The following is a 19,523-nucleotide window of genomic DNA, read 5'->3' as shown; positions in this document are numbered from 1 at the left end:
AAATCCCATAACCCAGTATCTATTACAAAACACTGCCTTGTGTCAGTAAAGAGAGGTGGGTATTTTTATTTTTTTATTTTATGTTTTCTTGTATTAAATGTCATTATTGATGAGTATGGGTAAGAGGTTCTCAGATAGCTTGGAAACCTCAAAGGGTTCCAGATATCAATCTGTTGTATTAGGACTTTTAAAAATGTATGCTATGTTTTTTGTTGTTGTTGTGGTTGTTGTTTGTAGGTAAAAAATATACACTCCTCTGCCTTATAAGAGTGCTTCTTACTATGTCTCTGCAAATAACGCACGGTATTTTATAAGGCTACCATATTTTTTCTAAATATAAAACCATCTAAAGTGTCAACTATAGCTTTAAAGAAAGAATATTTGTTTAACTGTAATATGGAGGAGAAGAAGAAGAAAGACACTTAAAATCAAAATAGTAAAGCAAAGCGAAATTTTCTGATTAATTTAAGATTCATCTAGCTTCTTTCTCACATCTGTGTCTGGATTTCTGTCCACTAGGTGGCGGTGTCGCCACATCTGCCCTCTCGCCTCTTGTGTGACGCAGCAGGAAGAAGCCGAATCAGGAAGCCAAAAATAAAATTTGGGCCATCCTCCTTCTTAGCTCAGCTGGTTACATCCTGATTGAAAAGCAAAATCAAACATATTTTCCTCTGTTACCGCGTAAGTTGTAGCTATGTTGCTAGATTAGTGATTGAATTGCATTCCTGGCTTCACTTTTACTGCACTGATTCTGTCGTGTATTTGACGTTTTTTTTTAGCTAAAATGCTGTAACTGTCAGCTGTATGCTAATCTGTCTGTTGTGTTTCTGCAGAGCTTCACTGGTGTTTCTGCACCTGTCCCACCGGTGGGAGGATGTCTTTGGAAAGAAAAGAATTGTGTACGGCTGTAGTAGTTGCTGCAGTGACCTTGTTTCTGCTGGATGCTGTTGGTGTGGTGCAGGCGAAGGTAAAATACACAACTGTATGAAACAGACTGATTCATAATACCAGGGGCGACATTTACTCACTATTGGGGTACAGGATGTACCTCTATCATTTTATAATAAAAATAGTAGTAACTATGGTAACTGACATTTTTCTAAGGCAAATTTACTTTGTGAAAGAGACGAAAATGATTTTTTCTGTTTGAATATAAACAGTCTTAGAAATACGTCTTGTCGTCTTTTCATGTTATTTAATCATGTGCTTTTTGTAATGTATAATGCATTCAGAAAGGATTGAGCCCCCCTTCGGTTTTTCCGATTTTGTAATGCTACAGTTGAAAAAAAAAACCCAAACATTTTTATTCTCTTTAAGTTTAATACACTCAGTACTCCATCAAGACAAAGTGAAAATAGGATTTTTTCAACACAATGAAACAAATCTGTTAATAAATGAGGGGTTAGTTTGTAGGGCTGGGCAGTTAATCTCAAATTAGATTAAATCGCAATATGACCTGTTTCAATTTACAAATCGCAGAAGTTGCAATATTTAGATAGATAGATACTTGAAATGTGTGAAAATACCAGCTTAATGAATCATTTTTTGCAGAGATTTTATGCACATTGTGCAAGCATTTAAGTGTCTTTTTGTAAATAATGGTTTACAAAAATCCTCCTTTTTGTGTTTTTTGTACATTTTTCTTAATCAAAATGAGTGACAAAAATATGATACTGTACTTAACCAAAGCAAATGACATCACATTTGCAATATCAGCAAAAATAGTAACATCATTCTAAATAAATTGATGAAGACTAGCTTTATTTTACGAAAGTCATACCCCAGCTGGTAGCCAGCTTCACCTCCCCCACCCCAGCGGCCTCATTTATAGTTTAAAGCTTGTTGCTCCCCCATATTCAGATTCATGCTTCTATGGTTTATTTGCTTCTTAGATAATTTCATTCTTTTCAATGCACATGGTCTTATTTGTGGAATTATTTATTGCTTGAATTTGTCGAAAAATACACAAGATTAACCTAAGAATAATTGCATATTAAATCACAATAGCAATATTGGGGGGGGGAAATCACAATTGGATTATTTTTTGCAAATCATTAACCCTAATAGTTTGTCAAGCAGGGTGTTACTTTTTGGAGCCTATTTGTTGTTTCAACTAGCTATAGTGAGTCCAGAAATGTTGACTCAGCTTCCAACTTTAGGTTTTTAGTTATCAAATTAGTCAGAATGACTAAACAGTAAATTGGAAAACTGAATGCAAGACATCCTAGTCCATCCTGAAATCACCATTTTACAATTTGATACTTAATAATAACAATAATAATGTATACTTTTAAATCTATATTTTCAGCAACTGATTTGTTTAATGCTGTTTCAGGCAAAACCAAAATAAATTGATCATCTTTTTCTGAAGCCCTGACTTAAAGTAGTGCCACTGTTGGCTAATTATGGTTTATACAGCATGTTAAGCATGATTAAGAAAATGTATTTCACTTTGGTGTCCCTTCAGCACAATATCTATAAAAGAGCAGTTACAATAATTTTAGCGTCTTTCTTTGCTTCAACTCTGGAATAAGTGAAAGGTTAGCTACATGCCTATTTAAAGATATCTCAGTGTGTACATAATGTAGACAAAGAGTTAATTCTCAAATAAGATATATACACTGTAACATTAAGTCACAAAGTTTGCTGGATTTGGACACAGTCTAACACAGTGGTCTTGACAATTACAGAGCTTTGAGGATGTTCGCTGCAAGTGCATCTGCCCGCCTTACAGAAACATCACCGGCCACATCTATAACAGAAACGTCTCCCAGAAGGATTGGTAAGAACAGCTATTCACCTTGTTCTCTAAAGTTTTACACAAACTGTCTTTTTACTGTTCCCTTTTATCCTTTAGCAGAGATTGGAAGTACAAATCTAAACATCCACGTGGCACAAATGTCCTTTTACACTCCTTGATGTGTTTTACAGTAACTGCCTTCATGTTGTGGAGCCCATGCCTGTTCCTGGCCATGACGTTGAAGCATACTGCCTGTTGTGTGAGTGCAAGTATGAGGAGCGAAGCAGCAACACCATCAAGGTACCACCAGCTTTCAAAACAAAAAAATTCAAAACAAAGTTCAAAGTTTAATTTTAAAATAAGTAAATCTGTCTGCAGGTAACTATCATCATCTACCTGTCTGTTGTGGGTGCTCTGCTCCTCTACATGCTGTTCCTGTTACTTGTTGATCCTCTTATTCGCAAACATGACCCCTACACGCAGCCGCTGCACAATGAGGAGGACGCAGAGGTAACAGATGTAGCACATGCCTTTATTTCTTTTCCATTGTATTTTCAATCCTTCATTAAATGTATATTTTGGATTTGTGTATATGTTCAGGAGATGCGTCCCCAGGTGGACAGCGCCCAGGCCCGAGGAAACACCGTGCTGGAGCGGGTTGAGGGAGCTCAGCAGCGCTGGAAAAAGCAGGTCCAGGAACAACGCAAGACTGTTTTTGATCGCCACAAGATGCTTAGTTAAACTCTACAGCTGACCTCGTATCAGGTTTAGAGGAGGTAACTTTACTGGGCTTAACGCTTTTACACTTTCACCAGCTGCACTGTAACTAACCTCTTCTATTCTGTGTATTGCACACTTTGAATTAGTAGTTCCTCCATAAGAAATAATGAACCACTCAAATACACGCACACACCACTTAATCAGATTAAGTTTGTTTATTCTGTGTAACACTGTAGAAGACATGTTGCAGTTGTGAGAAAAAAAAAGCAGCATGTTAGCGCACTCTTGATTACGTTGGCGTATTGCATTCACTTGAAAATAAAAAAATCCTCCTGTTTTTACGACATAACTATGTCGTAAAAACAGGATTTTTAATTTATTTTTGATTTTCCTGTTTTTATGAGATAGGAACTCGAAAAAAGAGAATTCGATCAGACCTAGGGACAGAGAACTGTTATGTGATGCAGATGCAGATATTCCTGAGACATGATCATGTGGATGATTTTTCACGCAGATGCTATTTGTATGGTTCAAGCAATCATAACCAACACATAGAGAACTGGTGGGGATTTTTGAGGAAACAATATGCACTGGATCAACATCTTTAAGGATTTGAAAGATTCTGACTACTTCTTAACCCCGCACCTCCAATAACTGGCTGATAAATACAGCAACCAGTCATGCAGGAGAGTGTCAGGGGGAATCCTGTTTTTATGAGATACTATCTTGTAAAACAGGAAATTCAAAAATAAATCAATTCCTGTTTTTACAAAATAGTTATGTCGTAAAAACAGGAGGATTTTTTTTTTATTTTCAAGTGAATGCAATACGCCATTGTACTTAATGGCTAAAAATAATTTTAGCAATTAGCAATGCAACAGGTTTTGAATGTCTCCATAAAGACAAAATTTTTGCCTATTTAGTCAGACTGTGAATAGCTTTTGTACTGATTTTTTCTTGTTCTCTACTTGCTGGACTGGTTAGACATGAAGTATTTTTTCCTCATTGCTTAATTTATGAAGTTGCCTCAGGACACATTAGCTCAGTTTATCTGCATGGTTGTTTTATTTATTGGGTCAGAAAAAGTAACCTAAGCGTACTATTGCCAAGCATTGCACATTCCTGAGTTCAGCATCAATGTTACTTATTGTAATTTGAATATTGTATTTATTTCTGCATAAAGACCAGGGCATTTTTGGTATCATTTGCATTTATAGAAAAATTGATGGATTGTAAATTATGCGCTTTTAATTAATTACTTTTAGATACCTGACTGTGATAGGTGCCTTCTTCAGTTCATCTTTGTCTGGATTAATGTGTTACAGAAAACTGAACAGATTTAAGTGTAAACCAAACTATATTTGTGGTATATTGCCAACAAGGAAACCATTGTGAGCCTATAAATTGAATATTTGACCTCTATTAAACTTTCAAACCTGATTGGAAAGAATTTTGCTGCAGTAGACAGATGCAAAGCCACATTACTGTCCTATATTTCTCAGTCTGATGGGACAAATTTTCCATGCTAAGAGAGGGATGGAGAACAGAGCTTTAAGGCTTTCTTCTGCTGAATCAAATCTCCACTGGAGGATGTCCCACATCAGTAAAGCTGCTGTTAAAGCCTTTAAGTGTGGCAGAATCAGGATGCCTCATGGCTTTGAAGGAAGCTGTTGTGCGTCATGATGTGTCAATGAATTCCCCCACTAGGATCTTGCTGAAGCACCCTGTGGGGAAATTTTAATACAGCAGTGTGCACTGATTCGCATTACCTCAAGCTCTACTGAACTACTGAAGTTAATTTGCCACTTATGGTTAATTGTACTGAAGTGTTTTCCATTGATTTAAGTATAGTTTCTTATCACTGTTTTGTATTTTTATCTCAAACCAGAGTGATTTTTTCACTGCTCCTATCTTTTCATTTAGCTTGATGTGAAATAAAAATGTACTTTTCAGTGCAAGAATTTGTTCTAATCTTTCTGAATGTTTGGCTGTTGAAGAAGACTTTGGCACTAGGGGGCAACAGAGTACACAAAATATTTATTTCTGTGCTGTACAAAAACCCTTAGCTGTCTATGTCACCCATTAATTCTCACATGTGTGGTTTCAAGGTTTTGGAAAAGCAATGTTTTGCCTCAGTCATAGTCAAGAAAATTAGTTTGAACGGTTTGCAGATGATTTTTTTCACGGTGCGAGAAATAATGTTCTCTGAGCATGGTGTGACCTTTAAAGTGCCTGTTAAGAGCTTCAAGTAGTTAATTAATGATGCCCCTTGATGAGCTACAAAACTAGACAGGATAATCAGAAACTTTACTGACTATTCCTTGTTCCTATGTAATTTATTAACCATTGCCAAGAGGCACTGTGTCAGTCACAACAATCTACAACAAACTGAAGTAACTTTTTTCCTTTCATATATTTGATATGTATTTTCAGTGGTTAGTATTTCCAATGAATGAGGCATTTTATTGTTAGAAGAAAGGAGATGGATCAGAAAATGCTTCACACATTTTACTGCTTTTGTCAAAAAATCAGAGCAAACTAAAAGTTTCATACTGGAGCTATTATTTAAATAGTATGTTCAAGTACATTATGATGAATGTGGCTTGCATTGTCTTATACAGTAGGATCCTTTCATTTGATTAAAGCAGTACGATGTTGGTCAGAAGCTTCTGGCTAGTGAATATACAAAGTCAATGCATGCCTTTAAAATAGCTCTTTTTAGTGTTAAGAATGAGGCAAAGAAATATCATTGCAGAACTTTTTTCAACTTTAATGTGACCCACAGTTATTGAAGTCCTACAACTCACATTTTACTGGTGCCAAGAACAAAATTGGAAAGGAGTTCAGAGAATTCAGGTAAAAACTCAGCACTGTTGTTCATAAAATCTAGTGCTTGAACTAAAACCCCAGTTCAAGCTGAACAAAGCATGGCTGTTTTTCTTCAGCTGGAATTGTTCTTCAAAGTTTTAGTCTAGGGTTTTGCATATTTGTGCAACCAGGTTTTTGTTATCTAAATTTTTCAAACTATTTCCTCCTAAAGTCTTCTTTTTTTTGAGAAATTGTATATACTAAAAGTGGAAAAGTTGTGAAATGATACATCTTTCTCTCATTTTTTAACATTACATAAATCTGTGATTCCAACAGAAGTGTGCGGACTAGGCTTTAGATTCACTGTACACTGGGTCACAGAGCTTTCATTGTGTTTATAATCCAGATCATAACTCCTTTAGTTATAGAAAAATGCAGTAAACACTTTCCATCTTTTAAAAGTCACACTGGAGATAGAATCATCCATGTTTTATTTTCTCCCTCTCTGCTCACAGTTTCTTCTCAGTTTAGGGCTCAGCAACATTCTGTTTTTGAAGGCCAGGTTCAGGAGGTTTGTGGCAAGAACCCCAAACTGTGTCTCCCCCTTTCTTCTTGCTCTCTTCTGCCAATGATCCTATCTTCTCCAATCCAACCCCCCCTCTACCCTTTTAACCATCCCCAAGCATGGCCCGTATTGGTTCACAGTCTAAATTTAAACTACAGCAGGGCCAACTGCTCCGCCAGCCTCTCTGGGTTCCTGTTATTTGTCCCTACTGAGGGGGGCTTTTTCTGTCAGAGGCCCTCACCCAGCAGAAGAGGCCTGTGGCTCTGTGTGAGGCAGAGGAAGAGGAGACCAGGGGAGAGAGGGGGCGGCGGGGGAGCGCAAACAAGACCAGGAACCCAGGGGCCTTCAAAACGGGGAGTTATAAACTGCTTCAGTTTGGGATTATTCAGTGAGAAGATACAATTGAAGAGGAGTGAGAGCTTGTCTCAGGTGGAGGTGTCAAGATGGCGGCCAATGCGGAGGCGGCCAAGCCCGTCATCATGAATGAAGAGGAGCTGAAGAGGAAGCAGAGGGAGAAGCTGAAGAAGCTGCAGGCCACAGGAGGAAACCCTCGACCTGCCAGATCCCTCTTCATGTTCACCCTGAAAAATCCTTTCCGCAAGGCCTGCATCAACATTGTAGAGTGGAAGTATCCTTTATATCATACACACCTCACACACGTTTGTGAGATTTAGTAAATGTGCTGTTAGATCAGATGCATACTGATGGTTTTATACAGTTATTACAGCACTCAGGCCTCTGGTTAGGAACACTGACAGTGAGGTTACACCGTGATCAGGTGTCAGAAGGCCATTGAATTATCAGCTGCAGGGTTCCCTATGTTAAACATGCCAAAGTCAAGTCTTTCAAATCTGTGTTAAGGTGATCCCTGAAGTGTAAAGACTTTTGTTATTTATCTGACAGCTCTGTGTCAAAGTCATGTTTGTAGCTTTTGTAGCAGTTCTGCCTGAAGAGCTTCTTAACCTGATCTGTTTACATCTGGCTGAAAGAGGCTCTTAATAATAACTTTGTGTTGTGATAGTTTATATTTAACTTCTAATGTGGAAATAGTTGCTCTCAAATGCTGGCACTGACTGAGGCTTGATGCATGAACACAAGGTGAGCTGCTGAGTGATGAAAGCCCCTGTAGGGGGTTTCCTACTTTCAGACTTATTTTATTCCAGGATAATCCATGTTGCCCATCAAAACATAAAAAATCATTCCTATAAGGCCATGACCGACTTTATCCTCAAATAAGAATGAACAGAGATGAAGAGTGAATATTGATGTAAAATAATTATGTAGAAACTTTAGCTTTTTTTGAAACAGCCCTGCCTCTGTTTTTACTGCAGCAGTTTAATCACACTGCTATGGTCCTTTAAACCACTGATCATGGATGCTTTACAAAAAATGACTTTGATGAACAGGTTTAAAAATCTCAAATAAATGTTGGAAACATATGAGAGCTCTCGCTGATGTTTAAGTATCTCATAGATAAACCAAAAAGATTTTTCTTTTTTCCCCTGATGTGTCTTCTCTATTTAATGGCTCAGTCATATTCTTGGGCTCTGCAGCTGTCCCACAGCGTCACAGAGAGACATGATGCTGACCTGGCAGGGGAATTCTTAAAGAGGGCCCTCTACAGGCGAGAATGAAGCAGCACAGCAGACGAGATTACATTTACTGTGGCTGCTCGCCTTGTAATGAGCTGTTATATGGATGAGGTTTCAGGCAGTATTTAGGGGCACTGATCAGTATTAGAGTAGTAAAAATGTTTATAACAATTACTTTGTTATATGGCATCACAAGTGATTAAAAAAATGAATAAATACAGAAATAAAGAAATTACCTTTATGTGTCTAAAAGTATTGCTCAAATAAACATAATGTTATATGAATTAATCCAGGTCATTTTTGATCCTCTGTTAACATTCATGTGTTCCAGCCTTGTCCATTGTGGTTATGAACCTGAGTTTCCCATTCAGAACCTTTGAGATCATCATTTTATTGACCATCTTTGCAAACTGTGTGGCTCTGGCTGTGTTCCTGCCCATGCCTGAAGAAGACACAAACAACACAAACTCGAGCTTGGTGAGTTCAAACACAAAGTCTTTTTTTATGTATGACTCAGGACTTTGTGTAGAGATTTGACCTGATGAGTAAATACAGTAGACATTTGCTTGTTGTACAGAGTTGTTGGTCTTTTGTTTCAGAAGGACTGAGCGTTTGATCTTGAACAGTGCATGACTACAGCTGTTCAACAATTTGATCTGGCTGATTCACCACTGAGTGTTTCAGCTGGTCATTAGTCAGAGTACAAACTCTTGTAAGTGCTTCAGGACACAACTCAGTGTTATATTTGGAGTCCCATATGAGTGACAAATGTGGAGTTAGTTTTAGTTGCTTACTGTTACAGTTTAATCATTCAGTTATTATTCAAGTCCACACAGTAGACAGATATTTTAAAGCCATTTGAACTGTTAAAGTTGTAGCATCATGTCCAAGAAAACCTATGTGAAAATTCAACAACGGCAGTACCAAAAGTCACATATATACCACATGTTTAATGCTGATATTTAACTGCAGAAGTAAACGTGTTTATATCCCAAGAAATATGTTTCAGCTCTACCTCTCTGTCTCTTTCTCTGCTGGTCCTACATTAGTATGAGACAGAGTTTTCAATTATGTGACTGTTACAATAATGGTAGATTTAAGTGTATTAACACAGCATCATTAAAAGTAAAGGTTAAGCCGAGGACACACTGCAAGGTTTTTTTTGCCAGATTTTACCCACGATTCCCAGTTGGGCAAAGTCTGTACCAGTCCACCATAATTAGGGACAGTCAACATGGCAAGTTGGCACAAAAATCTGTTAGTGTGTGAGCGGAGAAGACACGAAACTGCAAGTGTGTGAGGGGAACAGACCTGACCTGACCTCAGCTGCAGTCAAACAAATATTTTTTTATTTTTTTAAGCCAAATCTGGATGCGGTAGTGTGAAGTGATTACTGACCCAACTGCAAACACATGTTACCAGGAAACAGGAAATAGTGTTAAGACAAGACTCGAGACATTTCACAAAGAGGGCAGGCCTAGACTGAAGTCTTTGTTGTCGCCTGTTGTAATAGATCAGTGTCAATCATTATAATAAAGTCTATACCCTATTATAATAAATACCAGAGATAATCACCATGAGCACAGCACTAGCAGTATTTAGCCCCGTTACAGTGGTGACATAACCTTGCCAAACAATAAAACAGGACTGTCAGGAAGACCAGACTCATGTTGACAGTTTTCTGCTGAAGCTGCACCGGGGTTGGAAAGGGATAAGAGAAACAAAACAACAAATGAAAGACAAATTTATGGCAACTGTGACCATGAGCTTATCTTCCATTTGGTAGGAAACTGCCAACCACTTTGTAAAGAGATTACAGAAATATAACTGAGTTTATGAAACTAAAAAAATAACACTGGTTTCAAGTACCTCTCATGTACAGAGACTTCCAAACAGACTGCTGTTGCTCCTTTTCCACGTCAGTCTCCATTCCCTCTCCCAGAATACCTTCTCTATCCACCGTCCTGTCCCAATGCAATGACAAAAATTTAAAAGTGCATAAAAAGAAAAAATGTCATTATTGGACAAAAATAAAAGGATGAATACATTAATTAAAAAGGTAGCTAAATGAGATGATAATGGAATATGCTGTCAAACATGTCCTTTAGAGATAAAATTTTCAAGTGTATTTAAATTTTAACTGGCTTAATAAAGCATGGAAGAACTTAGGGGGTTAACAATTTTTGTTTGAATAATTTACTAACGAAAGAGTAGGAGAAAAAAGGACATAGATGAAAGGCTTTCTATTTTATATATAAATCTACGGAAGCGTAGTGCTGTCACATGCAACAAAAATAAAAGGTCTCAGTATCACGTAATTACATGAAAAGTTTATTGTTATAATAATATCATTTTCACATTTTAACAATATATTTTTCACGTTATAACGTGAAACTATCATATTTCAAGATTCATAATTTCACATTATAACGTGAAAATATTGTAATGGTTAAGGTGTTGATGTTCATGTTGTCATGCAAGGGTTTTGTTTCATGAGTATAGGAGGGAGAGCAGAGGGGGCGTGTATGTGTGTGTGAGAGGACAGAGGGAAGAGAGGGAGTTTTGAGAGACGGATCGGCTCTGTTTTCTGGACTGTTGCTTGATTTTTCCTTGTGAGTTCAGTGTGAGTTGTGGCTGTGACAACAGCTCTTTCTTTATTATTGTTGTTAAATAGAACACCTCGAAGTGCACCAACATCTCTGGCTGACTTTCCTGCAGTTAGGGGCATTACAATATATATCTTGAAATAACATGATAATTTTACATTACAATGTGAAAAATAAATTGTTAAAACATGAAAATTATATTATTATAACAATAAACTTTTCATGTAATTATGTGATACTGAGCCCTTTTATTTTTTGGGATGTGACAGCACTATGATTCCGTATAAATCACCCATCTTTTCAAAATCTTTGAATAAAACAGCTCACACAGATCCTGTAACTTCTTCCTGGGACATTCCTTTTTTTGAACACTTTATGAATATGAAAGCATTTTTGTTTTGTTTTGTTTTTTGGAGAATATACTTGCAAACTGGGGTTTTTTCTTCCTCCTTTAAGTGTGATGGAAGGTGATTCCTCTACTAAGTCTTGTAACTAAACTCATGGCAGGTGTTTGGCCCCTATGTCCTGCTGATGTGTTATTAAATATCAGCTCGTAGGTTTGTGTTTACACTGCTGTGAGTGTGTGGAGCGTGTAATATGGGTCATGGATTGAAGCCAGACATGATTAAAAAAAAAATGTCTCTGTGTGGTGCAAAAGCTGCATGTTTGCTCTTGCTCAGTGTACACATCCTTCCAATGTTGAATATTTGTTGTCGTATTGACACCGGAGTCATGTTATTGAAGAGGCAGCTTATGACAGACTTGATTTGTGGACGGTGTCTCTGGAGGCCAGCAGTCAGCTCAAATGCCAGATATATCACCCATCACTTTCTCTCCACTATTCAGTCAATAAGCTCCACATACCACAGAGTTAAAGCGATCAGTCTTCAGTCAACTTATTCCTCCAATCTCTGGAGAATTACATGGGGACTTTAGGTATCTGGAGCTGACTTCAGCTCTTTGATATCTTTGCTTTGGCTCTCTTCCGGCCTCTTTCGTACTTCTCACTGAGCCATTCCTCAGAGGTGAGCAATGTAAGAAGAGCTGCACTGCTTCAGCCCCATGTTGCTGTTGGAAGTAGGTCGGCCCAGGCAGCCTCACCCCACTGACGCAGGTGGATAGTGTAGAGTATACAGAGTAGACTCATGTAACCATATTTATACAAATCTGTTGCATAGGCACAACTTCCTTACTTTATATATTGTTGCTGATGTATGCAGTGTTGGCCTTGAGGGTTTTAAGGATTGGCAGCTTCAGGGCTGCTGCCAGATGGATCAGTCAAACATTATTGATATAATTATTTTAAAAGGATTCAAGGGGAAATGAACAGCATGTGATGTAATATTTATTGACTACTGGACCTTAAATGAACTGTCAAAGTTTGATTCTGCAACACTTTGGGTCCTGATTCCCTCTGTCTAATTCTATAATATTATTTATTCATTAAAGCTTCTTTATCTGCAATAATTGTTTTTAAGTCTACAGTCAGAATGTACAGACAACAATGCTAATCAGTGATACAGCTATGTTTAGAAATGTGTGGGACATTTGTTATGACAGCCATATGTAAGAAAAAACACCTAAAGAACGTAAATGTCAAAAGAAAAGGAAACTGGTATAGCTCATCACTGTGAGAGAAAGACAGACTTCATAGATAGAGGGGAAGCTCTGGATTATGGAAATTTTTCCTCTTTTGATTTCTGGGGTTGCATTAAAGATATTTAATGAGAGGTTTTTGGGCTCACTTGGCTCTTCTTCAAATAACCAAGCTACAGCATAATAATTCAGATGTAACTGTTAAATTTGGCTCCTTGTATTGCCTGTGTTTTTGTCGTGACAATGAATATGCTGTTCTCTTGGCTGCAATCTCAAAAAAGTTACATTAATCTCAACTGAAACTTTCATGATAAACTAATGTTGCAGAAATGTCCTTTCGTCATGTATGCATTAGATGTTCTCTAAATCATGCTTGGTTCCATGTTTTCCCTTTGCTTTATGCCAACCATGTTAGTACCTGAAAATACCAACACAGATGGTGAAAACACGTTAAAGGCTGCAATAGATGTTTTTTTAAATAGATACCCTCATGTCAGGCTTGACTGCAGAAATGATTGGGCCACTCAAAGCCCATTGAATGGGCCCTCCCCGATATGATTTATTAATATCAAAGCATCTTTGTTGGATTAGTTATGCTGGTGTTAGCCCCCTGGCAAATATTTACCTTCTTTTGGATTTAAAAAGTGTTAACAAATAGGTATGCACAATATTTGACTTTTTCTGATATCGGATATGCTGATATATTCAGATTCTTGTAGCAGAAACTGATATTTAAACACTGTAAAGCTTAAGGGTGAAACATCTATCCTTAAAACACACTTTTATAGAATGAGGATGATAAAAGCAAAAGACATAAGCTGATTTAGGTCTGTTGGTTCCCAACAAACGTATTCACATATACTGCCAATTTTTGCAGAGGATAGGCTATTAACAGCTGATAGATTGGTTGTAAATACTGGCAGGATTTTTTAATATCTGCTAATACTGATGATTAACTTTTTTAAGGTAATAGCTGCTGATACTTACATTGCACCAATAGTATATTCCTATTAATAAGTTATTGTTGGGTTCAAATGTTTCTTAGAAAGTTGCCTCAGTATCTCTCCTTTTTTTCTGGCGTCCTGACTTTTATGCAGGTGATGACTTAGCTATGAAGTCTTACATATGGCCAAGTTGAATGAGGCAACCCACATAGTAAAGATTACCATAAGCATAGGTGTTTGGCTACAGACCAGACATCCCTGACAGTCCCTCTTGCAGACTAATCACTGAGATGCTGTTGCTGTCAGAACAGAAATACACGCTAAGACTTCAGAAATGAAAAAGGATTAAACTTCAATTTAGGGTTAGGGTAAGTGTTAAGGTAAGGCTTAGGACGCTAAAAGTTAAACTTCAGCTTTACCTTCTGTATGTTTTCTGTTCTGTGAGTTAATGCTACGTGAAAATTTTCGACCTTGTTAAAGTCTGACTCATCTTGTTTCCTTTATCATGCAGTAATCTATCAAAGCTCATAATCCTGTCTAATAACTTAAACAATCTTTCTCCTTCATAAACTTGCTCATAAAGTTCCATCTTCCCACATTTTTTTCCAAAAAACTGTTCATGGGGTAAATGAGTCTAATGCATTTGATGTTCTGGGTCTGTGCTTATCTTTCTGCAGGAGAGTTTGGAGTATATCTTCCTCATCATATTTACATTAGAATGCTTTCTGAAGATAGTGGCGTATGGGTTGGTATTCCATGAAGGCGCCTATTTACGGAACTGCTGGAACATATTGGACTTTGTCATCGTCTTCATGGGGTAAGATGAGCTCTGAGCTGCAGATGATCTCTGTGAGCAAGGATACTGCTTTCTTTGACCATGTCTAGGAAACTAGAATTTACATTTAAATAGCTAAAAAAAGTTATATCTGTCTGTTAAAACAAAACTGTAGTACTGTTCTGTTGTAAAAGGGCTTTGAGGTTTCACAGTTAAATTTTTTTCCATGCAGTCTTTTTACTTTCGCCTTGGATACCATCAACAAGATAGCAGGTGTGCCGATGGAGAAGGGTGGGGGATTTGATATGAAGGCACTGAGAGCTTTCAGAGTGCTGCGACCTTTGCGCCTTGTCTCTGGAGTCCCAAGTAAGAGCCTTTCCTGTAATTGTAAACACAGAAAAGTGCTGCTGAAATTTAGTTCTTATGTAATGTCTCTGTTTTAACTTTTTACCATTCAGGCCTGCAGGTGGTGATGAACTCCATTCTCAAAGCCATGCTGCCCCTGCTGCACATCGCCCTGCTTGTCTTTTTACTGGTCACCATCTACGCCATCATGGGACTGGAGCTCTTTAAGTGCAAAATGCATAAGACCTGCTATTACACAGGCACAGGTATGTTTAACTGGCATACTGGTAGGCCTGCTTTTACAAATTGCCTGGGCCTCTGAAAATAACAGTGAATGGGCCCTCCAAAGTTATGATTTATTTACAATGTCACTGCATGTGTGTCAGACCAGTAGCATTGTGCTAGCATTCTGGCTAACAGTTAGATGGCTAGCACATTTTGGAGCTGAAAAGTGTGTCATGAACAGTAGTTGTTGGGTCTGATGTTGAAATTGTCAGTTGATACCACTTCTAACCCATTTTCACACTTTTAGCCAATTTTCACAACTTCTTTTGTCATTTTGAACCAAGTTTAGCAACCTGCTGTTTCACTTTAACCCATTTTTACCACTTCTTTGCAACTTTTAACCAACCTTCGCTTATTTGCAACTGTAAACTAATTTTCACCTCTTTTTGCCTCGTTCAACCCATTAAAGGCCATTTTTGTGACTTTTAGGCCATTGCTGTCAAATTTTTCCACTTTTAACCTCTTTTTTCCCACTTTGTTACAACTTTTAACCATTCTCACAACTTTCTGCCACTTTAAACCCAGTTTTGCCACTTTTTTAAATAGTATAACCCATTTTTGCCACATTTTTACCTTTTTTGCACAATTTCGCAATTAGTCAACTTTCACTAAAGTTGTCTCAGTTTATTCTACATTATTTTCTGGCATTCTAGAATGTGATATTACTTTGTAAATAGTTTACCTTAATATGCTCATCCACACATTATCCACACTTATCATGTCCGAATAAAAAGATAATTCTGTTTTAATAAGGGGTTTACATCTTGAAAAGGTTATGCTCTACTAAAACATTAATATACAAAATTAGTTTTTGTGATATTGTGATATTGGTCATCACAGCTTAACTTTACAAAGGATAATGATTTTGGTATCTTTTCAAGCCTTCTGGGCTTCTAACCTCATTTGCCAACTTGTTGGCTTTAAGTATTTTATATTGTTGTTATCGGTTTTACTTTGTGTTAAACTTAAAAGCTTATAAACAGATTTTCTTCTATTTTGCCTATAGACATCTACGCCACGGCTGAACTTGAGTTGCCTGCACCCTGTGCCCAGGCTGGTAATGGACGCCGCTGCATCATCAATGGCTCAGAATGTCGACCAGGTTGGGAGGGTCCCAACAACGGGATCACCCACTTCGACAACATCGGCTTTGCCATGCTGACAGTGTACCAGTGTATAACCATGGAGGGATGGACAAAAGTCCTCTACTGGGTCAGTGACTGTCTTAACATCCACTCAACAGTTTAATGATGCTTTTATTAGTCATCAGTATGTTTTTTGCACCTTTGGTTGACTTGGAGTTGTCTTTCAGGTAAATGATGCCATTGGAAATGAATGGCCTTGGCTCTACTTTGTGCCCCTCATTCTGGTGGGTTCCTTCTTTGTGCTCAATCTGGTTCTGGGCGTGCTCAGTGGGTAAGAAACTGTTTTCTTTATCTTCCCTAGCTTCCAAATATCTGCCTTTATAGTGTCTAAAGTATGGTCTACGTGATAACTGCAGCAGATGTTTCGTTATTAAAGACTTGGGCTGTTTTTTTATCCTTTACTGAGATAGGACCGTGACGAGAGTGGAGAAAAGAGAGAGAGTGGGGAAAAATATGCTTAGTTTATTAAATACTTGAACCCAGGCTTGCCACTAACCATCTGGGGTCTCCATTGGTCCATTTTTATCCAGACCACAGCAAATGCTAAAAATGAAATGCAATACTGCCCACATTAGAGCATACTTATTCTAGACTCTATTGTGCCTGATGAACAAAGACAGAGGGATTATGGCAGCAAATAGCATGAACTGCATTCCTTTGCTCTGCTAACTGCTCTGTCTCAATGTTCAATTTACAAAGCATACCATGCTTTGCATATTAAAGCTCGAACACTCCTGTAAAGTTTGGCATCTATGTGCAGTAGACTTTTGTTTTGTGTCTGACAGTGGAGATGAGCTGTCTGTGTTGGATCAAGTGGTAGCCACAGCTGAACGGGGCTCCCCTGGAATCTGATTGGCTGCCACAAAATCATTAACAATGATTGACTATTTGTCTTGTTTGCTATTAATGAAAAGCTTTGATGTAGGGTGTTTTTTTTTAATCATATTCAATTCCTAGGCACATCTTTTTCTACATTGGATTGTTTAAATAACATTCAAACACCAGACTGAGGTAATCAAGCCATCCTCATATTTTTGGCTGACCGCTGAGATAGGTCTGTCCCTATACTGAGTGACTGAGTAACTGAGTGAGTGACACTTTTGAATGAGGCATATACTAGAGAGTAATGTTTGCTTGAACTGAATGCTGGCGGTGATGGCTGCCTCCACTGTGTTAACTAGGCTATAGTTAACATCATGTATGGCTCATCCATACAGAGTTGCTCTATGGGCGGGGTTTACTTGTGCTGAAAGCACTGTCATGGCTGCCTCCACTGCTCTAAATACTCAGATATAGCTTTAGCCTCTGTTTCACCAGAACTGGGCCACATTTATGTATGACAAAAAATAAAACAACCCAAGAAGCTTTTCATGTTGAGAAAGATGTTTTTACTCCTCTGCTGAGCTGCTTTGGCATTAGTATGTGATAGTCTAGGGGGAAAATGTGACTTTTTATGTCAATTCTTGTGTACAATGTGTAGCATTTAGCTCAAAGTCACAGCAGCACTTAGTCAAAACTGGACATTTCTCCTTTATTAAAACAAAGGAAGACAGCAACACGAAAAGCTTTCTGTAACAGAAATGGTGTTTTGCTCTTCTGCCAACCTGCTTCAACGTGAGTGTGTGATAGTTAAAGGGGGAAGGGTTGTTTGTTGTGCCAGCCCAACGTTAGCATGGCCTTAGCCAGACCAACACACTTTTTCATCACAGTTAGCGCTGAGAGCAACACAGAAAGTGACGCCCCCCCTGCATGATTATGTGATTGTTGTGTGAAAGGGTTACTTGTTGTAAACAGCTAATGAGTCATTGTGTCCCAGCTAATGACTCTATCAGGCCTGCTAGCCATTAGCTGGGACTGAGCCGCAGCGGCGCTTCTGGCTGAACCACAGACAATTGTCTGAGAGCAGCACTGAACACTTTCTGTCACAGAAAAAAAAAATGTTGTCCGCCAACTGCTGTTAGTTTGGATGTCGCTGTAAGACCGCTGTTCTTGTTGAATCTGAGGCACAGCAGCAGCGTGACGCTGCTCTCCTCTCCTCCTCGTCCACTTTGAAGTGACACACACAAACGCGACACTTGGGCACACACCTCCACTGAAACACACACAAACATGTTTAGTGTAGAATTCAGGCTTCTATCTGTTGAGGGCAAAAGTTTCAGAATACTGGAGGATAAACAGCAGAACTTTCCTCCTCTTAAAGCTTCTCTCTCACCACGGAGGATCAGCGTGTCAGCGCTGTGTGTGTGCTCCAGCTGTGTGTGTCTGTGTCACTATGTGAGCTATGTTAAAAAAATACTTGTTATATATTACTTTAATACTATATGTTTATGGGGAACAAATAAATGTTAAAATCTCCACATTTGCATTGTTAAGGGAACGCTACTTAAGTGTTTAGCGCATCTTCATTTGCAGGGAATATGATCAATGTGCTGTTTATACATAATTAATGGATATAAAAAAATAATAGGAACACTGATATAGAAACTCTGCTTAATCTTACACATATAAAGACCCTTACACACCTGTCTGAGGAGAATTAGGAATGTTCATAAAACCTGCTGCAGTTTTTATTTTATTTTAGAATAAACACTTCAGTAACAGCTAGTGTTTTGTTGTTAGTATAAACTTACCACCATTAAAGACTTATATCTGACAAAAAAATTTATTTACAGTGACATTCTTTGTCCCTATCACTGAATTCTGACACGTCTCTGTAGAGTTTCATATGTACACAGAGAAGAGCTTTATTAAGAGGAGAGACAGAGAGAGAGAGGGCAGCATGTAGCTATGTACATTTAAGAAGCCACAATAAATGTGGCTCACAAAAATAACGATAATGACAAAATTACTCGGCCAGTCAGGCATTTCAACAGGCATCCCAGATAGTTGCGGTCAGCCATATACTAGGTTTTTACCTAGTCTTGTTATGCATGAGGCCCTCTGTGAAGAGTTTGTCCACCTCTGCTTTGATTCTTACCTCTAAATAATCACACTAGCAATTATTTGTCTTATTTCATAGAGAGTTTACCAAAGAGCGAGAGAAGTCAAGGTCACGAGGAGAGTACCAGAAGTTGCGAGAGCGTCAGCAGCTGGATGAAGACCTGCACGGTTACATGGAGTGGATCACTCACGCTGAAGTCCTGGATGCGGATAGGGAGGGTAAAGGTCAGCAGTATACACAATGTCAGCACCCATGTCATGCAATGGCGCTCAAAAAATGACCAATTTTTCTCTCTTGTTAGGACTCCTGCCATTAACCAGTGGAGATTCTGACACAGACAGCCTTTATGACCTGGAAGGCAAAAGCAAAATCATCTACTATTTGTAAGTCCAGACTTTTTTGACGTGTTTTGTTCAGGCTGTCGTAGCACAGAAGTTGATTATTTTTGGGTGTGTGTTTAG

General features: G+C 38.2%; 2 protein-coding genes across 2 annotated transcripts in view; both read left to right on the top strand.

Annotated features, from left to right (window-relative positions):
* The first annotated feature begins 589 nt into the window (after positions 1 to 589).
* On the top strand, positions 590 to 4,100 carry tmem9 (transmembrane protein 9). The gene is made up of 6 exons (XM_041799628.1): positions 590 to 681; positions 834 to 967; positions 2,691 to 2,782; positions 2,932 to 3,040; positions 3,119 to 3,250; positions 3,341 to 4,100. Exons 2-6 carry the CDS (start codon positions 875 to 877, stop codon positions 3,479 to 3,481), a joined length of 567 nt encoding a protein of 188 aa, XP_041655562.1. The 5' UTR covers positions 590 to 681; positions 834 to 874; the 3' UTR covers positions 3,482 to 4,100.
* Positions 4,101 to 7,073: 2,973 nt separating this feature from the next.
* LOC121517507 (dihydropyridine-sensitive L-type skeletal muscle calcium channel subunit alpha-1-like) overlaps positions 7,074 to 19,523 on the top strand; it is a 34,025-nt gene continuing 21,575 nt past the window's right edge. The window contains exons 1-9 of the mRNA XM_041799330.1: positions 7,074 to 7,461; positions 8,797 to 8,902; positions 14,249 to 14,388; positions 14,579 to 14,712; positions 14,805 to 14,957; positions 15,983 to 16,188; positions 16,289 to 16,392; positions 19,141 to 19,286; positions 19,364 to 19,445. Of these exons, the coding sequence (XP_041655264.1) occupies positions 7,277 to 7,461; positions 8,797 to 8,902; positions 14,249 to 14,388; positions 14,579 to 14,712; positions 14,805 to 14,957; positions 15,983 to 16,188; positions 16,289 to 16,392; positions 19,141 to 19,286; positions 19,364 to 19,445 (1,256 nt within the window). The 5' untranslated portion in view covers positions 7,074 to 7,276. The remainder of the gene's footprint in view (positions 7,462 to 8,796; positions 8,903 to 14,248; positions 14,389 to 14,578; positions 14,713 to 14,804; positions 14,958 to 15,982; positions 16,189 to 16,288; positions 16,393 to 19,140; positions 19,287 to 19,363; positions 19,446 to 19,523) is intronic.

The sequence above is a fragment of the Cheilinus undulatus genome, linkage group 11 (assembly GCF_018320785.1).
Source record: "Cheilinus undulatus linkage group 11, ASM1832078v1, whole genome shotgun sequence".
In the NCBI taxonomy this organism is placed as follows: domain Eukaryota; kingdom Metazoa; phylum Chordata; class Actinopteri; order Labriformes; family Labridae; genus Cheilinus; species Cheilinus undulatus.
The sequence above is the reverse complement of the archived record's forward strand: the minus strand, read 5'-3'. Positions and strand labels throughout refer to the sequence as shown.

Bases quoted from the DNA above. Each gene is read 5' to 3' on its own strand.
- tmem9 (XM_041799628.1), top strand. From the start codon at position 875: ATGTCTTTGGAAAGAAAAGAATTGTGTACGGCTGTAGTAGTTGCTGCA. The intron at 2,783-2,931 runs GTAAGAACAGCT...TGTGTTTTACAG, and splicing joins AACGTCTCCCAGAAGGATTG to TAACTGCCTTCATGTTGTGG. The intron at 3,251-3,340 runs GTAACAGATGTA...GTATATGTTCAG, and splicing joins ACAATGAGGAGGACGCAGAG to GAGATGCGTCCCCAGGTGGA.